Consider the following 24,746-nt stretch of genomic DNA (forward strand, 5'->3'; position numbering starts at 1 on the left):
TTTGGATGTGTAAGGGTTTTCTCTTAATAAGTTCCTCTGCAAGGGATCGTACATGATATCATACGTTGTCAGACATTTTCTTTTAAATATTTTGACAAAGGAATTGTTTCCTAATAGGCATGTTGTTCAATTTATAGGATGACACATCCTCTGTTTACAGTCTTGGCCCAATGATCAGGGAGCCACTAGTTGACTGAGCTAACCCTCACCTTTCGTATCTATCTAAATTGCAGTTTTGACAGTTTTGAGGATGAATCGTCGTTTTTTTGCAATGATCATCTTCTATTCAAATACAGTGTTTGGTAGAAATACAATAATAGAACTGTTGCCATAAATAGAAATTTTTATTTATGCAGGCAAATCCCCCATCTGACATCAGTCATGGAGTGAGGGGCCTTAGCATTTAAAGCTTACAGCACTCTAAATTCCTTTTCTTAAGAACTGTGATAACATGTGGGATGGTTTCTTTTCCCTCTTTCTCCTTTAGAGCCAAGTCAAAACCTGTTTTCTCCTGTTCCTCGTGCAGTTTGCTGTTATTTGCTGTATTGATCTCATTGTCAACAGTGTAACTTGGAAATCAGTTACAGTTTAGTGGGCTTTGCTGACTTCGTTGTTGTTGACTTGGCCTAATAATTTTTTAAGTAGATGTAGTTAAACACCGATAATCATTCATGAAAGGTCATGAGTGACTTCAGCAGCTGTTTTCATTGAAGCTGGCCATTATTGTGTAGTTTGTCTAACGTCCAAAAGATGAACTTGTAGGATAAAGGATGTGTGTGTGTGTTTAATGAAAGATCGTCTTGAGAGGCAAACATTTCCAAAATAAAAGGACTGATCTTGTGAGTTAGGATCAAAGCTGTCACCGTATGAAAATTTTATAAATGTAAAAGTAAAGGACACTTCTGCCCCAGCCATTCTGTTCTCCGAAAGATGATTTGGATGACTAAAATGAGAACTATTCTAGAGCGTGTATAGGGGTGTCTGTGTACATGGGGAATGGGAGGGTGCTTTGATGGCTAATAGGGACAAAGGTATTTCTCTGTCGGACATTTGAGCTAATTGGTGGATTACCATTGTAAAAAATTAAGTAATCATTAAAATTGTAGATGATGGCAGTATAACTTGGCAGTTCAAATATGCTTGCTAGAGCAACACTCCCAATTCCTATTTCTACATTTGTTGCAGTTGGGAGATGTGAAGATATGAAATCCCTAGATGTCATGGCATGTTGCTGTATCAGCCAGGAGAGACTAATCCTAATTTGCCTAGGGTTAATTGGGAGGGGCAGACTTTAATTATGTGGAGGTTGATAATCTGTAGTTCTGAAAAAACAACTTTGCAGTCTTTACTTGAGGAAAACTCCAGTTTTGGCTGGTGCTTGCCTGGGTGTGCTCAGAATACCTTGTCTGACTACTGAAGCCAGTCTTAATAGTTAGAATAAAAAACTGTGACTGAATCACTTGGTTGGTTTATCTTATGTAAAATATAATTATTTACTTTTTTCTGCATTTAGAGGTCATACAAAGAATGGCCAATTTAGAGGTCATACAGAGAATTGTTTTTCCTTCTGGAATTTCATTGCGATGGTACATTTTTCAAATTGCTTTGTTACGTGTTTGGGCATGACTTAAATTTTTTGTCTTGTATCGCAGGAAGTAGGAAACCTGAAAAACCTGCTTTGTCTGGATGTTTCTGAAAATAAATTGGAATGCCTTCCTGAAGAAATTAGTGGTCTGACTTCTTTAACAGACTTGCTTGTTTCTCAGAATTTACTTCAGGTCTTACCTGATGGCATTGGTAAGTACAAGGTGAATGCTATCACACAGAACCATTTAATCCACTGTAAATTGAAAGTCATTTGTTTTCAAGTCTTTTGAAGTCTTTTTGTGCAAGAGATGAGCTTGTCTCAGCTTTTTTTTTTTTTGCTTAGTATGAAATGCACAGCTCTATTAATTTTTCATTTTAATTGTCTGCATAATGACTACTTCCTAATCCTTTTTTGGTCTTCACTTGATACCTACTCAAACAAAATAAAAGTTAATATATCCTCTCTGTTCCTACTGTGTCTGCGTCACCGTCATAACTCTTTAACATTGTAAAATTCTAGCTTGTAACATGCTGTGGGTCACTTGATAAGACTGACTGACAGTATCACTGCAAAAAATACATCCTTTTTAGTGGGGATGTGTAATTATCTTCAGTGGGACAATGTGGTTAATCCTGTGCCGAACCCAGTGGAAGACTGTTCCAGCTTTAGCCCATTACTCCTTACCCTTGAGGATCCAAACTACAACCTTTCTGTGGCTGGCCCCTTAAAATAGGTTTAATAACTGAGGAATGTTTTTTGAAGTATTACCAGTGCCTTTTCTAAGGTAAAGGTTTTTACCCCTGCAGTAGTTGTGACAAGTAGTCAGCAAGGCATTGTTTCTCTACTACTCATCAGCTGTTTTTCTGGAGAATTTCACTTTGCAAGAGCATGCCTTCTCCTTGCCATGTTTTTTTTTTGTTTTTTTGTTTTTTTGTTTTTTTTTCCCAAAAGATAAAGGTGTAGGGGAAGGAGGACTTGTGAATGTGGTTTAACCGGGGATGTGGAAAAGAATGGACAGACCTTCCCCCTTCCTCCATATGCTATATGAGCCTAAGAAAAGAGAAGTGTTTTTCTAGAAGTTAAACTCGGGGGAGTGGGGTGACTACTGTAGGTCCTACAGTTGGCTAGTGTGTGTTTGGTAGAGACTTGTAGCAGCCCTCTCTGATGACCTGAGCTGTTGTACATCAGGAATGGAGCTGCGCCTTCTGAAAGGCTGCAGCCCATGCAACCTACCAGAGCGGAGCTCGTCTGTAACATCAGCTGGTGAACAAGGGGAGCTGCTGCTTCTCGAGAATCCTGTTAAATGGAGATCCTTTGCTGGGGAAGGTGATCGCAAAGGGCCAGGCCATTTCAGGCCAGGCCTAGTTTGCATGTGCATTTTGTAACATTTTCTGGATGTAATTTTGTTACAAAGGCAAAAAAAATTGCTACTTACGTGAATATAATAGCTTACTTGTGTTTGGAAAATTGGATAGGGCTACAGTACTTATTCCTTTCGTGTAATACTGGAACTTACTATGGGAAATGGAGAAAACCTGGTATTGTGGTTGAAGTGAAAACTTCGGTGGTCTCTATGGAAGCTACTGGGAGGAGCTCAGCTGATCACCGAATCGTTGGTTGGATTGGTGGATCTGTAGAGCCCTTGAAGCAAGGCTTTCACTAACACCAGCAGGTCAGGTCAGCTGTGGCCGTGTCTCACCAAGTCTCTAAAGCCCCTAACGGAGGCGGCTCCAGCACCCCCAGGCAGCCTGTGTCAGTGCTGCACCACCTCCCAGTGAGGAAGCTTCTCCAGATGTCCAGCTGGGACCTCCCACACTTCGATTTGTGGCCATTGCTGTCTTGCCTGCCACTGCAGAGAAGAGTTTGGCTCTGTCATCTCTGTAACGGGCCTTCAAGTAGTTGTGGGCTGTTCCTGGATGCCTCCTTGGCTACTCCTTTGCTGGAGTCCACAAAGCGAGCTCTCTCAGCCTCAGCTCACATGTGCCCTAGTCATCTTGATAGCTTTGTACTGGATCCCCATCAGCATCTCACTTGAACTGAGGAGTCGGGGGGGAAGACAGGGCATGACATGAAACTGAGCATGATTTCACAGGTGTGGCCTCACTGGTGCCAAGTAGATGGGATATAGTGACTTCCATTGATTTTCTGGCCGTAATTCTAACATACTCCAGCCAGTGTTTATTTCTGGTGAGAACGCACTACTAGTTCTTACTCAGCCTGGTGCCTACCATAAGCCCCAGGTCCTTTCCAGCAGGGCTCTTGTACAGCCTGTCACTTGCCAGCCTGTACCGGTGCACGGGGTTATTCTGCCCAGGTACAGAGTTCTGCAGTTCTCCTTGCTGAACCTTGGGTTTCTGTTTAGGTCTCTATCTTGCCATGTATCAGCCATCTCTTCATGATTTAGCATCATCACTGAATTGATGTACCAGCCTATTACAGCTATTTTGGACAGTGTGGGGATGGGCAGGGAGGTAGTAGCAGCTAGAGATGTCTCCTGAATTCACTGTCTTGGGCTCTGCTTTGCACCAAAGATCATTCTGATACAAAGGAGCAGAATCATAGGATCATAGAATAGTTTGGGTTGGAAGGGACATTTAAAGGTCATCTAGTCCAACACCCCTGCTGTGGGCAGGCACATCTTCAACTAGATCAGGTTGCCCAGAGCCCCATCCAACCTGACCTTGAATGTTTCCAGGGATGGGGCATCTACCACCTCTCTGGACAACCTGTTCCCGTGTAAAAAATTTCTTCCTTGTACAAGGAAGAACAAGGTGAGCTTTCTGCTCTGAAATAGTATTTTGTCCTTCCTGGGGCGAAGACCTTCAAAGAAGTTTGATTTCTATTCTGAAAAATGAACTTGGGTTTCATGTCTGACTAACTGGGTTCTATATTAGGGCGAAGAGACCTTGATCCTGTTTGAGTTTGGGCTGTCACTTCAGTGCAAGCCTTTCTTACTATGGCTGAGTAGACATAGGTGATCTTCTGAACACTCCTTTATGAATAAACATTGTATAATTGAGGAAAAAATAGATAATTTTCTCCTGTTTATAGGCCTTTGGGTAGACATGTCCTTAACATTTACATGGGGTACCATTCAGATTGCAACTTTAATACAATTTAATATGCTTAAATATTGAATATGAATATTTATATTGAATATGAATTCAATGATGTTATAAACTTGCAAAAACAGTGCAAGTGCCAAATGAAGCAATGCTTGAATTCTTCCTTTACCTGAAAAAAAATTTCATTGTGTTAGAGGATTTCTGAAAGTTTTGCAGCAGAATGATTTTCTGTAATTAAAGCAGGTATTGGAGGATACTAAGCTAAACAAATGTGTTGTTCTTTCTGTCCAGGAAAATTGAGGAGGCTCTCCATTTTGAAGGTTGATCAGAACAAACTTATTCAACTAACGGATTCAATTGGAGACTGCGAAAGCCTTACTGAACTCGTTCTAACAGAAAACCAACTGCAGGTAAGCGTGGTCATGACTGCTCAAATGGTTGACGGTAATGAGACCTGCTGCTAAGTGCTGAATCGTAAGCTCGTAAGGTTACTGACTGTTACTACCGCTAAGTAGCGAGTTTCCTTTAAATGCATCTTATTTCAAACCTTGAAATAATTCATTTAAATGAATGCTGAAGATCAAGTTGTGCGTAGTAACAATCCTCCCTTCCAAAGGCTTAAGCAATTACATATTCAGTCTTGAATCTTTCATGATCAGTAAGGGAATCGGAGCACCTGGAGTGCACGTATCATTTACTTAGTTGTGTTTTTAATGCGGAGTTTGTGCCGCATTGCGTTGTTGGCAGTTTTTGCTGTGCATTATCTGGATCAGACTTGCTGTAATTGAATAGAAGTCCTGAGCGCTGCAGAGCTGCTGTTGTACTGTTCCTTGCTTTGCTGATCTACTCCAGCCAGGTACTAAATATGGTATGTGCTCAATTAAAATAAAATTTCAGACTTCCTTCCATTAGATGTTTCCTTTCATTATTTTGAAACTGCCTTCACAGGACACTGACACTTGGAGACTAGAAATTTTTATAAAAATCTAGGTTTGAGCATTTCTTAAGTTAGGTTGGTGTTTGGTTATGTTAGGAGCTTAAACCTGTTGGAAAGATGCCTCTCCGGAGGTCAGTTCATAGCACCTAAGTTAGAAGCTTGCCTCTCCGTTAGCTATTTAGGGACCCTAAGGTTAGATAATACGGGCATTCTGCATACATGCTTCTGTACACTGCTGTTGTGCATCTATCGTCTTAGTGTAGAGATAACTCATGAGTGAATTTGTATTAGAAACTGACATTCCTGGACGTTTCTTCTGCAAGATAAAACCTTGGATCTCCTTTGGAAGGCTTGGTAGTAATGAGGGTTAACTACACTCCAGTTTTTAAAATGGATCAGTCTATTAATTCATTTTTAAAGTGAGATAAGTCTTGTTCTGACTCTGTGAATTTACAAATTCTGTTTGCATATTATTTTGTTTTTGTTGGCACAGTCATTGCCGAAGAGCATCGGAAAACTAAAGAAGCTGAACAATTTGAATGCCGATAGAAACAAATTAACATCTTTGCCCAAAGAGGTAAGTTTTGTGCAATTAACTCTCACAGATGTGGTTATACAAACAGGAAACTCTTGATTTTAAATGCCTACAAGAAGTAGCAGGCAGCTTTGATCCACTGGGTATTCTTCCCAAACGGATCACAACCAGAAACTTGTCTGTTGGGTCTGAACAGCATAAATCTGAACAGCAGCTGTGGTGATTTGGTGGCTTGGAAGTGCAAAATGTCTTTGCAGTTGAACAGCAAGGCTTGGATCTAACTAGCTTATAACTAGTAATACCCAGTGTGGGTGTCAGGTCCAGCACTATTCGAAGACTGGGAGTTCTGGTAAGTGAGTGCGTTCAAACATCAATATGGCTCTTCTACATGTAGTATAAAAATACTGCCAGAGTATTCCTCTCCTCCTCAGAAGATTTCATATTCTGAAAAATGATTCAGAGACTGTTTTGACAGTCTTTTTTGTTTTGGAGATCTCGGGACTGCTTTTGCCTTTAAATATAAGGACCTGACATGACCAAAGTCACTGATACCTCAAATCTTACAGCTATGATCACGAGGACTTCTTGTCTATTGTAATAGTATATAAAATGAAATGAGGCTAGAATTTCTGTTGTGAAACTAAATATAACAAAGGCCTTACAAGTTCAGCAGTAAATTCTGGAAGGAGATCAGGGGAAGCAGCATCCTGTGATTGCATCACGGGACTATGAGTTGGTTCTATTTGCACTACTGTTTCTCTGTAATTTTTGCCCAAGTAGTTCTCCCCCTTAATTTTCCTGTCTGTTCCTAACATGTGGCTCTGAGGTTGTAGCTTTTGTTCACCACTTTCAGTCACTTCAGGAGCAGGAGGGGTACGTACTCAGGTGGCAGCTGATGGGTGGGAATTGAGAGGAGTATCAGCTCTGGCTAGTGAGCACACGCTTCTGTTCAGGCCCGCTTACTTACAGAGCTTGGACAGCCTGAGGAGGAGGTGTGAGGAGGAAGCAAAGTGGCATGGAACCGGGAGATGGGGGAGAGCTGATGGTTTGAAGTGGAGGGATCGAGCAGGGGCAGAGGATGCTGCTGTGGCACTGGTAGCAACAATTCCAATGGCCCAGGTCTGAGCTGCCACAGGTTGGTCACCTAATCGGGGCTCTACGACAACCCTTACTGTTCCTTTACAGTTTGGCTTGTAAGTGTATGTTTGACGGGCGGGGGAAGGTGAGGGGGGGGAAGAGAAGATGTGAGTACTGCAGCTCCTCTAGTAGGACAGTGTCTCCTCTGCAGAGGTGCTGCTGGTTCTGAACAGAAAATTGCAGAGGGCGTACCCAGTCAGGTTGTGTAAACGCTAGCAAGAGGCAGGACCTTGGGAAAACTGTGTTTCTCGGTTGGGATGTGATGGCAATTTTGATCTTGTGCTTATTCAGCAGAAAACATTCCATGTCTTTACAAAGAACTTAATTTAATACATTACACAGGTGTCCTAAACTGTCTGTACTTGAGACTCGTATAATTTTGTATGTAGTCCACCTTTAAGCAGAATTGCTCTGAGTTTGTTATACCGTGTAAAGTTTTACTGATACACTTTATTTCCAGTTTGGCCGTTAATAGTTTATGTAACATATAAGCACTAAGCACTTTTCTTAGTTAATGAAGTTCATGGTATTGGAGACAGTGCGAGGGCGAGCAGTGTGGCTTGGAAGGAACAGGGACAGGAGCAGGTGAGAGGAGAAGGCTCGGCTTCAGAAGCAGGTAAAGCAGGGTGAATGGAGTGTGTCTGTTCAGGAGGAATAAGAGAGTCAAGGGCTTGGTGCAGAACAATAAAGGGATTAATGCTGAAAAAGAAACTGGAAACTTGGAACCAGAAGTGGGTTTCAGAGGTGGAAAGCATTGTCCAGTCAGTGAAGGAGTTGGGGATATCCTAGGGTGAAGTGAAGAACAAGAACATGTGTGGAGAACATGAGAGAGAGGGGAGGGGACACCTGCACAAGGGGTGGGATAAAGTCAGGGATGAGTCTGTGTTTGGAGAAGGTGGGTGATGAGGAAATGGAAGGTGGTATCTGGAACGAGGTGAGCTGAGGAGTTGTAGAAAGTCCAGGAAATAAAGGTGGGAGAGGGTGGTTCCAAGGGATCTTGGCAGAGAAACAGAGGAAACGGAGATCCTTGCCATCCACTCCTTTGAAATAGAGGGTTTTTTTTATGTAAAGGTCTCTACACCTATGTATCTTTTTTATTAGAGCAAACACTTGGAAATTACGTTTAACATAAGATTTCCAGAATGTTTCATTAAAGTATGTTTTGCTCTGTAGATTTTTAAAATTCTTTTATTTTTTATTTTTAAAGGAAATCAGTCTTTCTCCAACTGGAGGGTCATATCCACCCTCCAGATCAGTAGATTTGAATTCCAAGCTGGTCCAATGCTAACAGAAAGCATAAACAACTGATGCAATGGTTTGTCTCAAAAATACTGTTAATATGCATATATTGCAGAACCTACCGTCTAGCTAATGAGACTTTCCAGTTTCAATTTTTCAAGTTTCAGTTTCAATTCCTTGTGCAATAAGACACTTTTCCCTCAAAATCTTTAGATTGCCTTCTAACAATGCTGAAATGCTAGTTTCAAAACCAGAAAGAAATCATCAATCAACATGAGCCAGCAGTGTGCTCAGGTGGCCAAGAAGGCCAATGGCATCCTGGCCTGTATCAGAAAGAGTGTGGCCAGCAGGAGCAGGGAGGTGATCGTGCCCCTGTACTCGGCACTGGTGAGGCCGCACCTCGAATCCTGTGTTCAGTTTTGGGCCCCTCACTACAAGAAGGACATGGAGGTGCTGGAGCGTGTCCAGAGAAGGACAACGAAGCTGGTGAAGGGCCTGGAGCACAAGCCTTATGAGGAGCAGCTGGGGGAACTGGGACTGTTTAGCCTGGAGAAGAGGAGGCTGAGGGGAGACCTCATCGCGCTCTACAACTACCTGAAAGGAGGTTGTAGCGAGGTGGGTGTTGGTCTCTTCTGCCAAGTAACCAGTGATAGGACGAGAGGAAATGGCCTCAAGTTGTGCCAAGGGAGGTTTAGATTGGACATTAGGAGAAATTTCTTTACTGAAAGAGTGATCAGGCCTTGGAACAGGCTGCCCAGGGCAGTGGTTGAGTCACCATCCCTGGAAGTATTTAAAAGACGTAGATGAGGCGCTTAGGGACATGGTTTAGTGGGCATGGTGTGTTGGGTTGACGGTTGGACTTGATGATGTTAGAGGTCTTTTCCAACCTTAATGATTCTATGATTCTATGATCTGCTCATGTTTTGTTTGTTCTCGGAGTTGCATTTTCTTTGTGTAGTATTTTTCTTAACTAGTAGCTTTTTGCTTTAAACCAAATGTGAACATTTCTGTAGCACAAGTTTTTTGGTTAAAATTCAGAGGAATTCAGTGAAGAGTCACATTTCATAGCTTTAAAAAAAAATGTTCTGCATAAACAGAGTGCACAGGTATAACAAGTACTGTTTGCTGTTACGCAAAAATCCACAGGAGCAGCTTCAGGGGTGCTGATAATGGCAAAGATCCCAATTCCAAGCTTCCCTTTGGATGGCAGGGAGGAACAATTTGGTGTCTTGGTGAAATGTTCAGTTTCCATTTTCCTTCTCATCATTACTGACTTGGAAAAAAAAATAAAAAATGCATTGGTAGAGCACTTAAGGAAGACTGAAAAATGCGTCACCCTTTTTCTGTCTGTTGTAAGGCTCTGCTTGACAGTGAGAAAACACACCATCTTTTCCATTTATTTTCATCTCAAAGTGACTAATTAATATTTAAAGCCAGGCACAAACTTCTGACAGCAGTAGTTTTCAACACCCCTGCCTGCTGTGCATTGTGAAAGATGTCTCCTGAGATAGCATGGCAAAGATTGGGGTCTCAGACCTTTGCACATCAATCAGCATTAGTACTTGTACACTGGTTCCCCCTTCACAGAAGCAGTCTCAGATGCAGTAGCAGAGTATGCACTGCAAATATTCTTGCTCGGTATCTTCCCCTCTTTCTTTTCCTTCCCTCTTTCTCTTGTTCTTTCTCTGCCTTACAGAGTGCTAGAACAGCTGTGCGTTTGTGATCTTCATCCGTATAAGAAATGGGTGTGGGAAAGGCCTTTACTGGTTTCTCTTGGAGAGGGACAAAGACAGTCTGGTAACGTGTATACAGAAAAAATTGGACTCTACTAGGGAGAAGAGTACGGGTACAAATATCATATCTACTTGCTGGTGTCTCTGTCCTTCCCTCCAGAATTATTCCTGTAGCAAAGAGAGCTTTTATCGATATGATGGCAGAAATTATGTGCCTGCTCTAATATAACCTGGTGAAATAATCTATGAGTTCTAGCCTTTTTGGAGGAGGGGTGGGGGATGGGGATTGGTGTTTTTGGGGTTTGTTTGGGGTTGTTGGTTTTTTGGTTCTTTTGGTTTGGGGTTTTTTGGGTTGTTTTTTTTTTAGCAGTTTACTAGGATTGGATTTTGGGTCAGCCTGTCAAACAATTACATTGCCAGATTGTTTCAGTGCACACTTGTAAAACCAGTCTCTACCTTTTGATGTAATATTTCTTGACTTGGGATTATTGAGGAGCTTGTATGCAAATACTCCTTCAAAGTTTCCTGGTTCAAAGGTTCTTCTGTATCTGGTGCTGATACATAAGGTAGAATGTGGAACAGCGGAATGTCTGACCAGGACTTGAGTCACTGACAGATTTCATCTTCAGTATCTCATCCCTCTCTCACTGAATTGAGTGGCAAAACAAACTTCGGCAAGAACCGAGAATGTCTAAACCTGTTCATAGTTACAAATGTTTTTCTCCTTAAACTTGAAAGACCTGCCTGGTGACTCTTTGGTATTGAAATCCCACCCTGGCACTGGAACGCTGGTGAAACTGGTGTGTTGATTTTGGCACTTGCATAAATAACCTCCTTGGAATGTTTTCCAGTTCATGTGCTTTTGTTAATGAGTCTCTACAACTTGCAGAGATCTCGTAATGTGTCCTTCCTGGCTCTGAGGTATATTGTGGCTGACAATTACTACGACAGTAGGTAAAACTGCAGGTTTTTTTTTCTGGCAATAACTGTGCTTTTTACGTTTTTCTTATCTTTTTTTAAAGCAAGTTGGGGCTGTTTATTGTTTGCGGTTTTAACTTCCGATGTGCCGTCCCTTTCCTCATTTGTGTAAAAGTATGTGTTTGTGTGTCTCAAAGGGAAAAAAGGCACTAAGGAAAAATGCAGGAAAACTTGTCTTGAGTCAGAGGGCAGAGAAGCAATACTGCTGTGCTCCTCCCATACTATTCACCAGTGGTGCAGGGGGTGTTGAAGTGAGTTTGCAGATTTTCCTAGCCAATTTAAAGTTAATAGTAACTGAATAATAACTAATAATAGTGAATTGGGCAGTTTCTTCCACCCCTAAACATATTTTATGCTTGCAGTTAAAGAATTAATCTATTTTATCTGGGGCCAAGGAAAATTCTGACTTTATTTACTTTGAATCCAAACAAAATTTTGGTTATGACACCCTGGAAAAGATTTTACAACAAAATAGGAACCGTGTTTAAATTCCCAATATATTTACCTGAGTTGTATAAGCCTAGTGAGAGTTCTTGATGCTGACAGCTGTATTGAAAGTTGAGTAAGAGAGATGTGTCTCTGGACTTTATCTAGTCACATGCTAAAGAATAATCATTGTAGTATTTGTCATAATGTCATTTTTTTTTTTTTTGCATTGCTGTGGTGGGTTGACCCTGGCTGGACACCAGGTGCCCACCAAAGCCACTCTATCCGCCCCCTCCTCAGCCGGACAGGGGAGAGAAAATATAGCAAAAGGCTCGTGGGTCAAGATAAGGACAAGGAGAGATCACTCACCAATTGCCATCACGGGCAAAACAGACTCGACTTGGGGAAAATTAATTTAATTTATTACCAATCAAAAACAGAGTTGGGGTAATAAGAAATAAAAACTAAATCTTAAAACACCTTCCCCCCACCCCTCCCTTCTTCCCGGGCTCAACTTCACTCCCGAATTCTCTACCTCCTCCCCCCTGAGAAGTGCAGGGGGATGGGGAATGGGGGTTGCGGCCAGTTCATCACATGTTGTCTCTGCTGCTCCTTCCTCCTCACACTCTTCCCCTGCTCCAGCGTGGGGTCCCTCCCATGGCAGACAGTCCTCCACGAACTTCTCCAACATGAGTCCTTCCCACGGGCTGCAGTTCTTCAGGAACTGCTCCAGGGTGGGTCCCTTCCATGGAGTACAGTCTTTCAGGAACAGACTGCTCCAGCGTGGATCCCCCACGGGGTCACAAGTCCTGCCAGAAAACCTGCTCCAGCGTGGGCTCCTCTCTCCACGGGGCCACAGGTCCTGCCAGGAGCCTGCTCCGGCGCGGGCTTCCCACGGGGTCACAGCCTCCTTTGAGCATCCACTTGCTCTGTGTGGGGTCCTCCATGGGCTGCAGGTGGATATCTGCTCCTCTGTGGACCTCGATGGGCTGCAGGGGGACAGCCTGCCTCACCATGGTCTTCACCACGGGCTGCAGCGGAATCTCTGCTCTGGCACCTGGAGCACCTCCTCCCCCTCCTTCTTCCCTGACCTTGGTGTTTGCAGAGCTGTTTCATGTATTCTCACTCCTCTCTCTGCTGCTGTTTGTTGCTGCAAATGGCCATTGTTTTTTTTTTTTCCCTCTTCTTAAATATGTTACCACAGAGGCTCTACCACCATCACTGATGGGCTTGGCCTTGGCCAGCGGCGCGTCCATCTTGGAGCTGACTGGCATTGGCTCTGTCAGACATGGGGGAAGCTTTTAGCAGCTTCTTACAGAAGCCACCCCTGTAGCTACCCTGCTACCAAAACCTTGCCATGCAAACCCAATGCAATTGCTTATACCTGTGTGAAAGATGCTAACTGGTAAAGGACAGCAGAATTGACTCATAGCTTTTGAGCAGTTAGCAGATGCTGAGGTCAAAAAGGTGTTATTCAACTAACGTAACTTGAAGGTCTTCTAAGTTTCCCACCTTTAATTTGTGTTTTGGCTTTAGAGCACCAACAATGTGAAGATGCACCATTGTAATCAGTGAAGTTTGATCTGTGGTGATGAATGACTCTAACTGACGGCTGGGCTCAAGAGAGGAAGCTAATGAGAGTTTTTGGGAGGGATCTAAATGGGAAGAGAGGGATGAATCTGTACACTCTTCTTGGGTTTATCTCCAGAAAGCTGCAAAGGTGTCAACAGCAAGAAAAATCGAATGGCAACCACCAGGTTATTGTAACTGAAAAGCGCAGTAAAAGTCGGGTGATCAAAAATACGCAGCTGATGCTGGTGTCAAAACAACAGTCTGTCTGCAGTAGAGGAGTCATCAGAAACATCAGCAGAGAAGTGATATGATAAGACTTACAGTTCTGGAGGACTGTTTAAGATGGACTGGCAGTGGGTGTGTGGATGTCAAAAAAGCAGGAGGTTGAAGTGGTGAATGCTGGTCATGATCAAAATGTAGAGGGGAGTTATAGCAGCCAAGCTGACATCTTCTCTATGTATGCCCTAGTCTTACTGCTTTTCCAGAACAAGGAAGTTGTTAGAGAGACGACCCTCAGGCTGAGATAGAAGAAAAGAGAAAAAAAATTCTCCATAAGGGTAGAGTTTTGTGTGGAACCCAGAGAGGTCCTAGTGATGCTTATCCTCTGAAGCAAATCCACCTGAATGCAAAGAAGCAGTTTTGTTCAGACTTTACAGTACTGTAAAATCAGTGATCTCAAAATTAGCACTTCATAGTAATGATCATTTTCTGCCTGACTGATGCGTGGGTTTTGTTTATGTGGTTTTGGTTTTGGTTTTTATCTGGGCTGGCTGTTCTTTGGAGATGGTGAATAACCCTTAAATTAAAGTTGCTAGAATGAAATCATTCTCAGGAGTATGACTTAGACATGCATAACTCATTTGAGACCTTTTCCTGATGTCTAGCTCACTACAGAAGAACGTGAGAGGACTTCTTTAAGCCTCCAGTCTTTGGAATAGTTACTCATGTGCCTAGAACTAAGCACATGCTTGTCCCCATTAATTGAAGTCTGTGCTCGAAATGAACTGTGTGCTTAACTGTTAAATGGGCTTGTGGTCTCAACTGTGTACTTGGTGCCTATGCGTGGTTTGGCAAAGTCTCTTGTGAGCATGTGATCAAACCCTTGGAAAGCATGGCTCTTTGGCAGTTAATGACTCTCAGCCAAACCAGCAACGTTCTGATACTGTATTACTTCATGGTGGTCACAATGATGTTTTCCTTTCAGCATGCCATTTAGTGTGTGCACTTTGCCTCAGTGGTACCACTTCATGTTTAGGTTTTCAAATGTTGGACCTGATGTCTTTCTGTACTGCTGGATGGGTGTGATCTTTTTTTGAAATGACAGAGATTTTTTTTTTTTAACTGTCATCTTGTCTTTTTTCTCTGTGATATCTCCCCCGATGCTGCTTGTTAGATGCTGCCTGCATTTTCTAAAAAGTTTCATAAAAAAAATTTCAGTATCTGTCTGTTATCTCCCCCCACTACCCTATTAAAAAAAAACCACAACTCTGCACTACCTCTGAATGAAACAAAACCTTTGAACAATTGCCTGTTGACTGATAGAGCAAAGTTAAAATAACTGAAGTTAAAATAACTTAGGAGTTCTCACTCTCTTTGGCAGTAGAAGAATGTGTGTTCTGTCTCCATTTGTTGGCATGCTCTTGTCCAGTATGGATAAAGAAAAATAAATTGAACATCTCTTGTATTTTCTTAATTGTTAGCCGCTTGGAAAATTATGGGTCAGGTAAATTGATAACCTTGTAAGTATTATTCAGTCCATGGTTCTACTGTTACTTTTCATTAAACTGCTTTAAATGCATGATGACTCAGGCCGGCTGGTTCCACTGCTGCATTTTTCCATTGTGAAAAGTATAGAAGTTTTGGTCTCATCAGGGCTGCATGGCTTTACTTTGTTTGGCTAAACTGTTCGGATCTCCATGCTCCAAGACTGAATAACGCAAACTTCATTCATGGAAAAGCGAACACTTTGTGTACAGTGAGGGCATCACTTGCCAGCTCATCAACATTCACTAATTGTATCTCTTGCTTTTCACAGCTCCTCATGTTAGATACACCAATTAGACACCTAGTGTGTGTGTATGTATATATATTTTTTTTTTTCTATATGGCACTGTGTTCTGTGAATGTGTCAAGGCACATTATTTAAGAATCTATACACGCTTTAAAGTGAATAGCAGAATTATTGCACTAAGAAATGATTGCTCATGTTTTGAGCGTTGGTTTCTAAGGGCTTTGATTCACGAGCTAAAATGGCTAGCAAGGTTGCTGCTCCTAGCGTACACGCAGGGCCGGGAAAGCTGATACTTTTGTGAAATAGCTGCATCTTAGAGTGCAGTGATTTGAGGGAAACCATCCCAGATTTTATTTTGTCAAGAGAATGTTGTGCTGTAACTTTGCGCTGTAGCTTGTGAATCAGAAGCCTTGAGCAGCTGATCGCTGCTTTCTTCCATTAAAACGTATTTATGATACAAAGGAAGGTGGGTGGGGTATAAATGCTCCATTTGTTTGTTTTATTTTCTAAGGCACAGTTGCATCCTTTTAAAAATGGCTTTTTCCTTAGTAAATAGTGTAGGTTAAATTGACATGGTTTTCACTTTGACTAGTGGAAAAGCTTTTGTGGTATTTGTCTGTAATCTCAAACTTGGGTTTGGACTGAATTGTAGATTTTGCAAAGACAAAACTGACAGTTAACTAGAACATATAAATAATTTCAGCTCAGATTTGGGGACTCCTGACCAAGGCGTAGTGACATGTTGGCTATATTATGACAGAAGAACCTTCTTACATGTGTGTGACTGGAGAAGTCCTCTAATTTTTGAGCTAAGATCTTTCAGTAAGTTTGCTGTCTATAGTTAGGTTCTAAGTCCGCTTAACTTGAAAGCTTCAAAAGGCGTTGGAATATTTTGCCTTTAATACTTGGAGTGAGAGAAGAAACATTTTTTTTTCCCCCTTCTCATGGTGAGTTTTGGAACTGGCAAACAAACAGCAGTGCTTTTTGAGGCTTCATATGATAAGCAAACAAAGGTAAGTTTCCTTTGTGAATAGGAACAAAGAGTTACTTGAAGCAGCTTTCAAGTTGCTAAAACTAATAATCTCGGTGTTTGTAGGAGTAGTAATTGCCATCTGGAACAAAAAGGTGGAATGTGTTGTGTTGTTTTGTTTTGTTTTTTATCAAATGTAGAGGGTTTATGTTTCTGAAAACATGTACCTTTGATGCAAAATACAGATATTTTAAGGGTAAAACTGAAAAATCCCATCTTTTGCACCCAAAAATTAGCTTGGGAATGCAGATGCTTACGTTTGGATAAATTGGTAGAAACAGAGGATATTAGATTAGATTGGCCAGTTCATATGGGAATCATCTTGAAATTAGATGCTTCTAATAAAACAGGGCATCAAAGATGTTACTCATAAAGTCTTCTGCTTTTTGTGAACTCTTCATTACTCTTTGCAGACTCAATAAATGTTGGGAGTTGTTTTTTGTTTATTTAGCATTTTGCCTTGCCTAAAGCCCCATTGCACTTGCTTGTATCTAAAGTTACTGTGAGGAAAGAAAGAATTAATATGTAAAATATAGAGCTAGAAAAAGTTGAAAGTTAAAGCTAGTATTTTTTGTGAGGGTTGCCTACAAAATGACATCTGTGTGGTTACTCATCTCTTCCTGGCTTGGAAGGCTCTAAAAGGTAGGTAGAACCCGACCTGTTTGTAAAGATACACATTATTCGCAGATATAGCTGTTCAAGAAACTGCTGCAACAGACTCGCTTCAGGTCAGGCTTCTTTTAAACCATCACTTGTTTGCAGTCTGTACCTCTGGGTGAAGTCTCTGGCAGGCATCGTAACTTGAATGCGCTATGACATATTACGTGACCCGTACTGCATGCCTTTGTTTATGCTATCGTACTGCAACAAAACCAGACTTTTTCTTTTTCTTCTCTTCTCTAATATAGATTGGGGGATGCTGCAGTCTTAATGTCTTTTCTGTACGTGACAACAGATTATCTCGAATTCCCCCTGAAATTTCACAAGCCACTGAACTCCATGTCCTGGATGTTGCTGGAAACAGGTAAGAGATTTTTGTATTGTCATGTTCTTTTGCTGGATTTACTTAATTCTTTCTAACAACAAAAGATACTACGTCTAAGAATGAAGTAACAAAAAACCAGTTATGACCTTTGTGTTAGCGTTACTGTTGAAATTGCCAAAGTAGTCTTCCCCCTTAGCCCAAAGTAGCATAAATTGTGTGTTGTCATGAGAACGTTTTCTGGATTGCTTTGACCCTGAGGAAGAGATAGGATTTTAAAAAAACCTCTGGATTTGTATATTTCTGAATTAAAATTTGTATATTTCTGAGAATCTAGGCAATTTGGTAGAGCTTCAGCTGAAACTACCAGCCTTAATGCCAGGTAACACTAATATTGAGTGTCTTATCTTAGAGATACAGTACAAGTAACAAATAATGCTACTTTGACCTTGCAGCTGCTTATGAATCTTAGTTGATATTCTTCAGACATCAAAATGCAAAAAGGATTGAAGCATAAACCAGCAAATTAGTTCAGTTATTTAGTAGGAAGTTAAATGGGGAAAAAAAAAAAAAAGGAACAGCAAATGGCATCTCATCTATGCAATATAATAGTCTCATAGGCATTGACATATTTCTGTTCTGGCAATTGTGTATATATGAGGCTCCAGAGCAGAAGCAGCTGTCTGCCTTCCAGGGCATTTTACTGCAGTAGAAAAAACGCGGCATTGTTATCTGTTATTCACAGCTACAGAGAATTATGGTATAAAGTTAAGCTGCAGATTCTTTTTAAAAGAATGGAGTAGTTGGAGTTGATGACTACTGCAGTGCCTTCTATTAGAGGCATTAATCTCAATCCTGTTTATTCCAGCTCAGGGATACATACTTATGAATTGACTTCATGACCATCTATTAAATCTCCTAGAGATTGCCCTGACTTTTTTACTTTTGTTTTTTGAACTAGGCTGACGTATCTTCCCCTCTCATTGACTACCTTAAAGCTGAAGGCTTTGTGGTTGTCTGATAACCAGTCCCAACCTTTGCTGACGTTTCAGACTGACACAGACCCCGAAACAGGAGAAAAGATTTTAACATGTGTATTACTTCCTCAAATGCCTTCTGAGCCTGGTTGCCAAGGTAAGTGCCTAGAGTCAGTTTTTGATTACTTATAGAAGTACTACTTCTTTGTTTACTGTGTTGTCTGTTCCATAAAGGTTTGTAAAACATGCATAAGCTCTAATTAGCAAAGTAGCAAAGTTCTGGTTGAATTTTCAGTTTTAAACTTTGTTGTTGTTGTTTTTTTTTGTAATCATACTAGTTTTCAAAAGACTTGGAAAAACATGGCTGTGACTGTTATTGAAAATACAATGACACCAGCTACAATAAATAAAATACGAACCTGGAAGAAGAAGACTTAATAGTATCGTTATTCTGAGGCTTGCCAGTGGGCCAAGTAGTGGTGTCCATATTTGTGTACGTTGATTATACATCTTAAATACATATGTAGTGAAAATTGGTGGCTTGCCAACTACAATCTCTTTAACAGAAAAAATAATTGCATAGCTAGTAATAAGCAGTAGACATTTTACTTTTTAGCAAGCTAATTTTCTTTCAAGCGAAGATGCTGTACAGTAACTTTATTATATTCTTCAACAAGTGTAGAATCTCAGTGTAAGTTGCTTTTAGCTTTTGTGCTGAAACTTGCCTCTGGGTCAGTTTATGGTGGAACCATAAACTCTTTTTCACTGTTGGCTGGGTTGCTGCTCCAGTAACTTCTGGATGTTTTTTGTCCTCAAGCTTTTATAGCAGTCTGTGAACATTCAAGGGGATTCATCTGAGCTAATATTTAAACTTTTGCTGTAATCACTGGAGTGTAATTTATCCCATCCAAGAATAGACTTTCAAAAAAACCCATGTGGATTCTTTTCCACTGAGTGCAAAGGGGGCCTGAGGAGAAAAGCTCAGCTGTAGATACCCAAATTTACTTAGATTAATTCTACTCTTTCAATACTATGCAGCTGGAGCAAATAGAAACCATTAAAGCAGTAGAAGTGTAGAAATCGCTCTGTTTTGTGTCAGCTTCTGGATTTTAAGAATACAAATTGCATTAAGAGTTAAAATAAGTAAATGAATTAACCCCTTTGGATTTAGTGAAGATTAAGGTAGCTCAAGAAGAGTAACTGAAGTAAACTGACTTTCTCTAAAGGCCTCACTACTAGAAATTAGATTTCCTCCTCTCCAAATGAATCTCATGGCTTCAAGGGTAGAAAGCTTCGAATTAGGATTGTTGGAGGTGTATGCCTAGCAGTACTAAAAGGATGCGGTCAGTAAAAGCAATGATCCTGTGTTATGGAGTGCCATTTAGGGAACTGGCTAATGTCAGATGGCAGCCATAATGCAGAAGAAAAGCACGTGGCAAGTATATTAAATTGTATAATCAGTACTCTAAAACTGCCACAAACCTGAAAAGTCCAAGTACAGAAATTTCTCATTTATAGAGAAACTATTTATTGTATGTACTTGATAACAGAAAATTAATGCACATTCTGTTCTCTATCAAAAAATAGAAATAGCCAATTGTAAATCTCATATGAGCGATTGATTGAACATTGTAGTTATTAACAATATAGCATGTTGATATTTTAGACTTGCTGTGAATTTTGCTGTTCTAACAGATAACCTACCACGATGTGGTGCACTGGAGAGTTTGGTAAATGAAATGTCAGATGAAACATGGAATGAGCGGGCAGTGAATAGAGTCAGTGCAATTCGCTTCTTAGAAGATGAAAAAGATGAAGAGGATAATGAAATGGTATGTTTTCCAAGCTTTTTGGATACCTGCAGACACTGTGACTTTAATGCAAAAGTGTAAGAAGTATCTGAGCTCTCTTGCTGTAAATATTTCAGCTGCGACTGCATGCTTTTTGCATACGTTTGTAGCAGAAACTGTTCATGTTGACTGCTGAAACTTTTCATACTGACTTAAAATGCCTTTTTTTTTTTTTTTCTTCTCCCTGCTTTGAATATAACTTTTATGTTCTGATGCAGGACGGTCTTTGTTTTGCTTTGCTTTCCTGTGTCTGCTCAGGATGTTTTCTTTCCAGAAACAAGATAGGATCTTTCTCTGCATCTGTGAAGCTTTACTGCCTGAAAGTATATAGGGTCTAATTTAGGATTCCAGCACTCTGGCTTGTGTCTCCATTAAGTTTGCCATTGTTTGTCTCTCTAATTTCTATTTCCAATCTCTTTCTTTCTCTCTTCCTGTATTCTTTTTTTTTTCCTCCACTATTTGCATTGAAACAACCATAGTGTCCATAAACAGCAAGAATGTTGCTCATTAGTTTCCCACTTAAACAAAGGATGTGGGAACATCTGTCACTGTACTTATAAGACCTCTCCATTGGGCTCTGCATGTCCTGAAGATCAAAATGCAATGTGATCTTTAGCTTAGTACTAACTTTCACTAACAATTAAAACTCTTTGTAAAGATTAAGACTGCTTCAATCAGATTTTCAGCGTGCTTCTCTGATGCTCTAAAAACTTGCTTTTGGTCCTCATTAGAGCTCAGCTTGAGATACTTCGGGACACTGTCTGGGTTGTAGCGCGCTAGAAGCATGGTCTTACTTTAAAAAGCGACTATTAAAATTCTTATTTGGTAGGGAAATGAACATTTAAGTTTTCACGTAAGGTAGTTGCTTAATCCAAAGCAGCAGAAACTGAATGTCTCTGACAAGCGTGGTTTGTAGACTGACTGATAAGGGAGTTCAGAATGATGCTTCTTAACAACTGTGTCAACCTGAGAATATCCATACAATAATGAGGGCTCAGGTGTTAATGGTAACTGCTTTCAGTCATGGTATTACAGCCTGACTTGAGGCAAGAACCTTTTTAGGGGAAAAAGCAGTTTATGAACCTACTGGGGAGGAGGAAGGGTGGATTTCCAAAGCAGTCTTGACCAATTCACCCATTTAGGGGTCATCAATTCCACTGTAATCTGCACCGTTTATATGTATGCCACTGAAAATTAATTGCATGTATATATGTATTGTACTGATACATATTTGTGCAATTATTCTTGGTGTTCTGTTGGTCTCTAGTCTGGATGCTAACTGGGGTTTTCATGAATTTTGTTTTCCTTGTAAAGGTTTCAGCACAATGATGTTAGATGTTCTTGTGTCTAAGATGGGAGAGAAATGCTTCCTCTTCTTCCTGTCAAGATATTTGTTCTCAATTGACAAGAGAACCAAACTGTGTGGTGGGGCTGGAAGGCATACAGAGCTCCACACAAACATGTATTTGACACTGTAAAGAGATCTTGTGGGATTCTTTCAAAACCAGCTGAATGTTTTTTGTTTGAAATGTGATCTTAAATCACTTAAATGGTTTTTGGGGGAAAACAAAAAAAATTCCCAACTATATTTATGAAAGAATCTTCACTTCATAACTTGTAATTGTACTTCACTTGAGTGGCTTTCAGATTAGTAGGTCAAGAGAGGAAAAAATTTGCTCCTAGACAGTTCTTAAAACCTCTTTCACTGTCTTCATAAACAAGCAGCTATGAAAACAACGTTCAACATAAAGTTTGAAAAGGAAAAGGGGGCAAAAATAGAAAAATACCGATACCTAATATTTGGTATGTGAATGCTAAGGCCTTGAAAGTGTATGTTGTTTTTCAAAGAGACGAAGGCAAAACCACTTATTGCGCTGTTTATTTTTAGAGAACACTTCTAAGGCGAGCCACTCCACACCCTGGAGAATTAAAGAACATGAAAAAGACAGTGGAGAATTTACGGAATGATATGAATGCTGCTAAAGGACTGGATTCAAACAAAAACGAGGTCAATAATGCCATTGACAGAGTGACCACTTCTGTGTAGAGTTTCATCTCCAGGTTTTACCTCCTGTGTCTTCCCCTGCTGTTGAAATGTTCCTGTCGTCTTCTGGGACCTCACTGAGCCCCTTTTTGTTTTTAACCAGAACCTGATTCATCATCTCCATATCTGTGAAAAGTGCTGCCCACTGGAAGAAAGTGCCTTATTTCATCCAGGCAGTGAACCAATAATTTCCAAATCAATATTGTAATTTTAATAGTGCTAGGCTTTTTTTAAGTATAATACACTACTGTATGCAGAATACAATATTTTTGTCTTAAGCACAGGGGAAATAATGCTTTTCTTTTCCAGAGTGCTGGGATATCTTTTTCCCAGTGGCTGGATGTGCTGGTGAGAAATATAGTTTTGTGGAAAATTGATACTCTTTTTTATTTTTTTGGCAGCTCAGATGGTGTAAATTTTAAATTTTTGTATAGGACTTTCATAACAAAATGATGTATTTCATTTTTAAGAGAAAATTTATCTTGAGCGGTACATATTTTAGTATTTGTGGAAGAGAACAAGTTTCATGGACAACTGTATTCATTCATTTGTACCACCCATTGTGCCTTATTGTGTCTTGTATGTCATATTAGTCTTAAATATAGCAATTCTTGAGGAAAGTGAGTAGATTTAAACTTGGTCTCCTGTTTAAGATATGTTTTTCTTTTTGGACAGTAATTTGTTGGGATTTTTACAGCAGAGAACTTATGTTTATATCATGGGATTTTAGGTCGTGAAGCACAAATGTTAGTTTTGTTGTAAACAGAATTAAGATTAAAATGACCAAACTGCTATTGTTTATTACATGATGCACTCACACTTTAACTTAGTTGTAATGAAACATCTTGGTTTGGATGCCGTGTTGCATTGCAGTCACTAGAAATTCATGCTTCCGTTGTTTTTTTTTTTTAAATGTGCCATCTGTAAAATAACTTAAAAAAACAGCACGATAGACTTTCAGAAGCACAGTATGAAACTAGTTTTATGTATTACACAAGAAAGCATGATTCTTTAAAGTGCTTTGGTGGTTTTATATAAATATATAAAACCATAATAAAAAAAAGTCTTTAAAAGCTTCAGTAGATTTATTGTATCATTGAAATAGCAATTAAAGTATGTATGACTTAATACTGGAATTTACTATCATTGTTACTGTGTTGCACTTCCAGTGGTCCAATGCTGATTTCAAGGTCTTATTAAATCTGTGGGTTCTGGTTTGTTTATAAAGGTAAGTATTAACTGAGTTGAATTCAGTAAATAACAATTTTGCGAAAGGCTGATTTTGGTGTCTCTGGGTTCTGTATGTGCCATGAACTAACAAAGACCATTAACTTGTTCAGTGGAGGGACTTGAGCAGTCCGAGTTCAGAGCAAAGGTTTGACATATTCAGTGTGAGCTAATGCAGTGAACCCAAATTTCAACAGAATGAAAGACCCGACACTTCTTGTATGGCTAACCACATCCCTTCTTCTGCTGAACATTTCTTCCAGTAAGTGTTGGTTGTATGAAGGTTTCTGAGAGAAGATGGGAAAGGAAGAGATAAGGGAAGTCATAATAACTTCTGTGTTAAAATTAATAACTGCAATATTTGATAATTTTTGTAATTTAACTTTTTGATTTGAAGCTTTTACAGAAGGCACTGCTTTCTTTTTGCTATGGAACAAGTAGGTAATGCAAACCATCTGCAAATATTCCAGTCTAACCTAAATATATTAATTTTTATGACGACTTCTCATCCCAGAGATTCCTCATTTAAGCTTCAAGGCATGGTCTCTTTGCAGGAGCTGCTGCAGGGTGAAGGTGTTAGGTTAGTTCATAGGTAGCGTAATTTCATTCTTCCCAAGGCAGAGTTCTGCCAGTTGTTCTTGGTAAGCTGCTATTAAAATAAAAACAGAAAGAAAATGAGGTTTTGGTACAGTTGACTCCAACCTTGGGCAGAATTTTCTTTTTAAAATATTTACTGGGACTGACACAACAAAAGTTTAAAAATGTAGGAAACTCTGTCCCCAGTGTCCAAGTAAACCTCGGCAAACCCATCTGAGATGAAAATGAGTTCCTAAAAAAGACAGACCAAAGCCGAAGGCAGCAAGGCTCAGTGCTCTGTGGTGACAGTTTTTCATTTGGAGACTGTGGTTTGTTTTGGTTTTAGCATCTGATCTCTCGGATGGGCCATATGTGTGTCATTTCATAAAGGTGTGGTTCTCCTCCCAACAGTGTCGATAAGGTTCCAGACAGTTTTAACTGTATTTTATAGCCAGAAAAAGCGGACGATGTTTGTTATGCTGAAGCAGTGTATGTCCTTGAAAGCATGAGCCCTCCCTTCCCAGTCTCTGTTTGGCTCTTTTCTGTTGCTGATGCTTTGAGGGGCCTGAGCAGTGAATATAATTTTGTAAACATAACTTTCGGGTTTTTTTTCCTCTTTAAACCATTCTACTTTTTTAATTGCTTTGTAAGTCTTTTGGGGGGTGGGTCTAATGCAAACAAAGAAACACTACAAAATTTGCATGCTGCTTTATTAGCTGAACAGGTAACCAGGGAAAAGCAATTGACCCCAGTGATGGAGTGGATTTAATATTAACCTGTCAGTTACTGCACGCGAGTTCTGTTTATTGAAAGTCAGAATTCCATAGTCTTAGAAGAGT

The 24,746-nt window shown here is 40.2% G+C and overlaps 1 protein-coding gene across 1 annotated transcript in view; it reads left to right on the top strand.

The window, feature by feature from the left end:
* Positions 1 to 23,183, top strand: part of LRRC1 (leucine rich repeat containing 1) — a 77,220-nt gene extending 54,037 nt beyond the window's left edge. Inside the window, exons 8-14 of the mRNA XM_075145242.1 lie at positions 1,653 to 1,797; positions 4,945 to 5,063; positions 6,084 to 6,167; positions 17,160 to 17,275; positions 18,195 to 18,367; positions 19,906 to 20,042; positions 21,949 to 23,183. Coding sequence (XP_075001343.1) covers positions 1,653 to 1,797; positions 4,945 to 5,063; positions 6,084 to 6,167; positions 17,160 to 17,275; positions 18,195 to 18,367; positions 19,906 to 20,042; positions 21,949 to 22,107 — 933 coding nt within the window. The 3' untranslated portion in view covers positions 22,108 to 23,183. The remainder of the gene's footprint in view (positions 1 to 1,652; positions 1,798 to 4,944; positions 5,064 to 6,083; positions 6,168 to 17,159; positions 17,276 to 18,194; positions 18,368 to 19,905; positions 20,043 to 21,948) is intronic.
* The last annotated feature ends 1,563 nt before the right edge of the window (positions 23,184 to 24,746 follow it).

The sequence above is a fragment of the Calonectris borealis genome, chromosome 3 (genome assembly GCF_964195595.1).
Source record: "Calonectris borealis chromosome 3, bCalBor7.hap1.2, whole genome shotgun sequence".
NCBI classification, from domain to species: domain Eukaryota; kingdom Metazoa; phylum Chordata; class Aves; order Procellariiformes; family Procellariidae; genus Calonectris; species Calonectris borealis.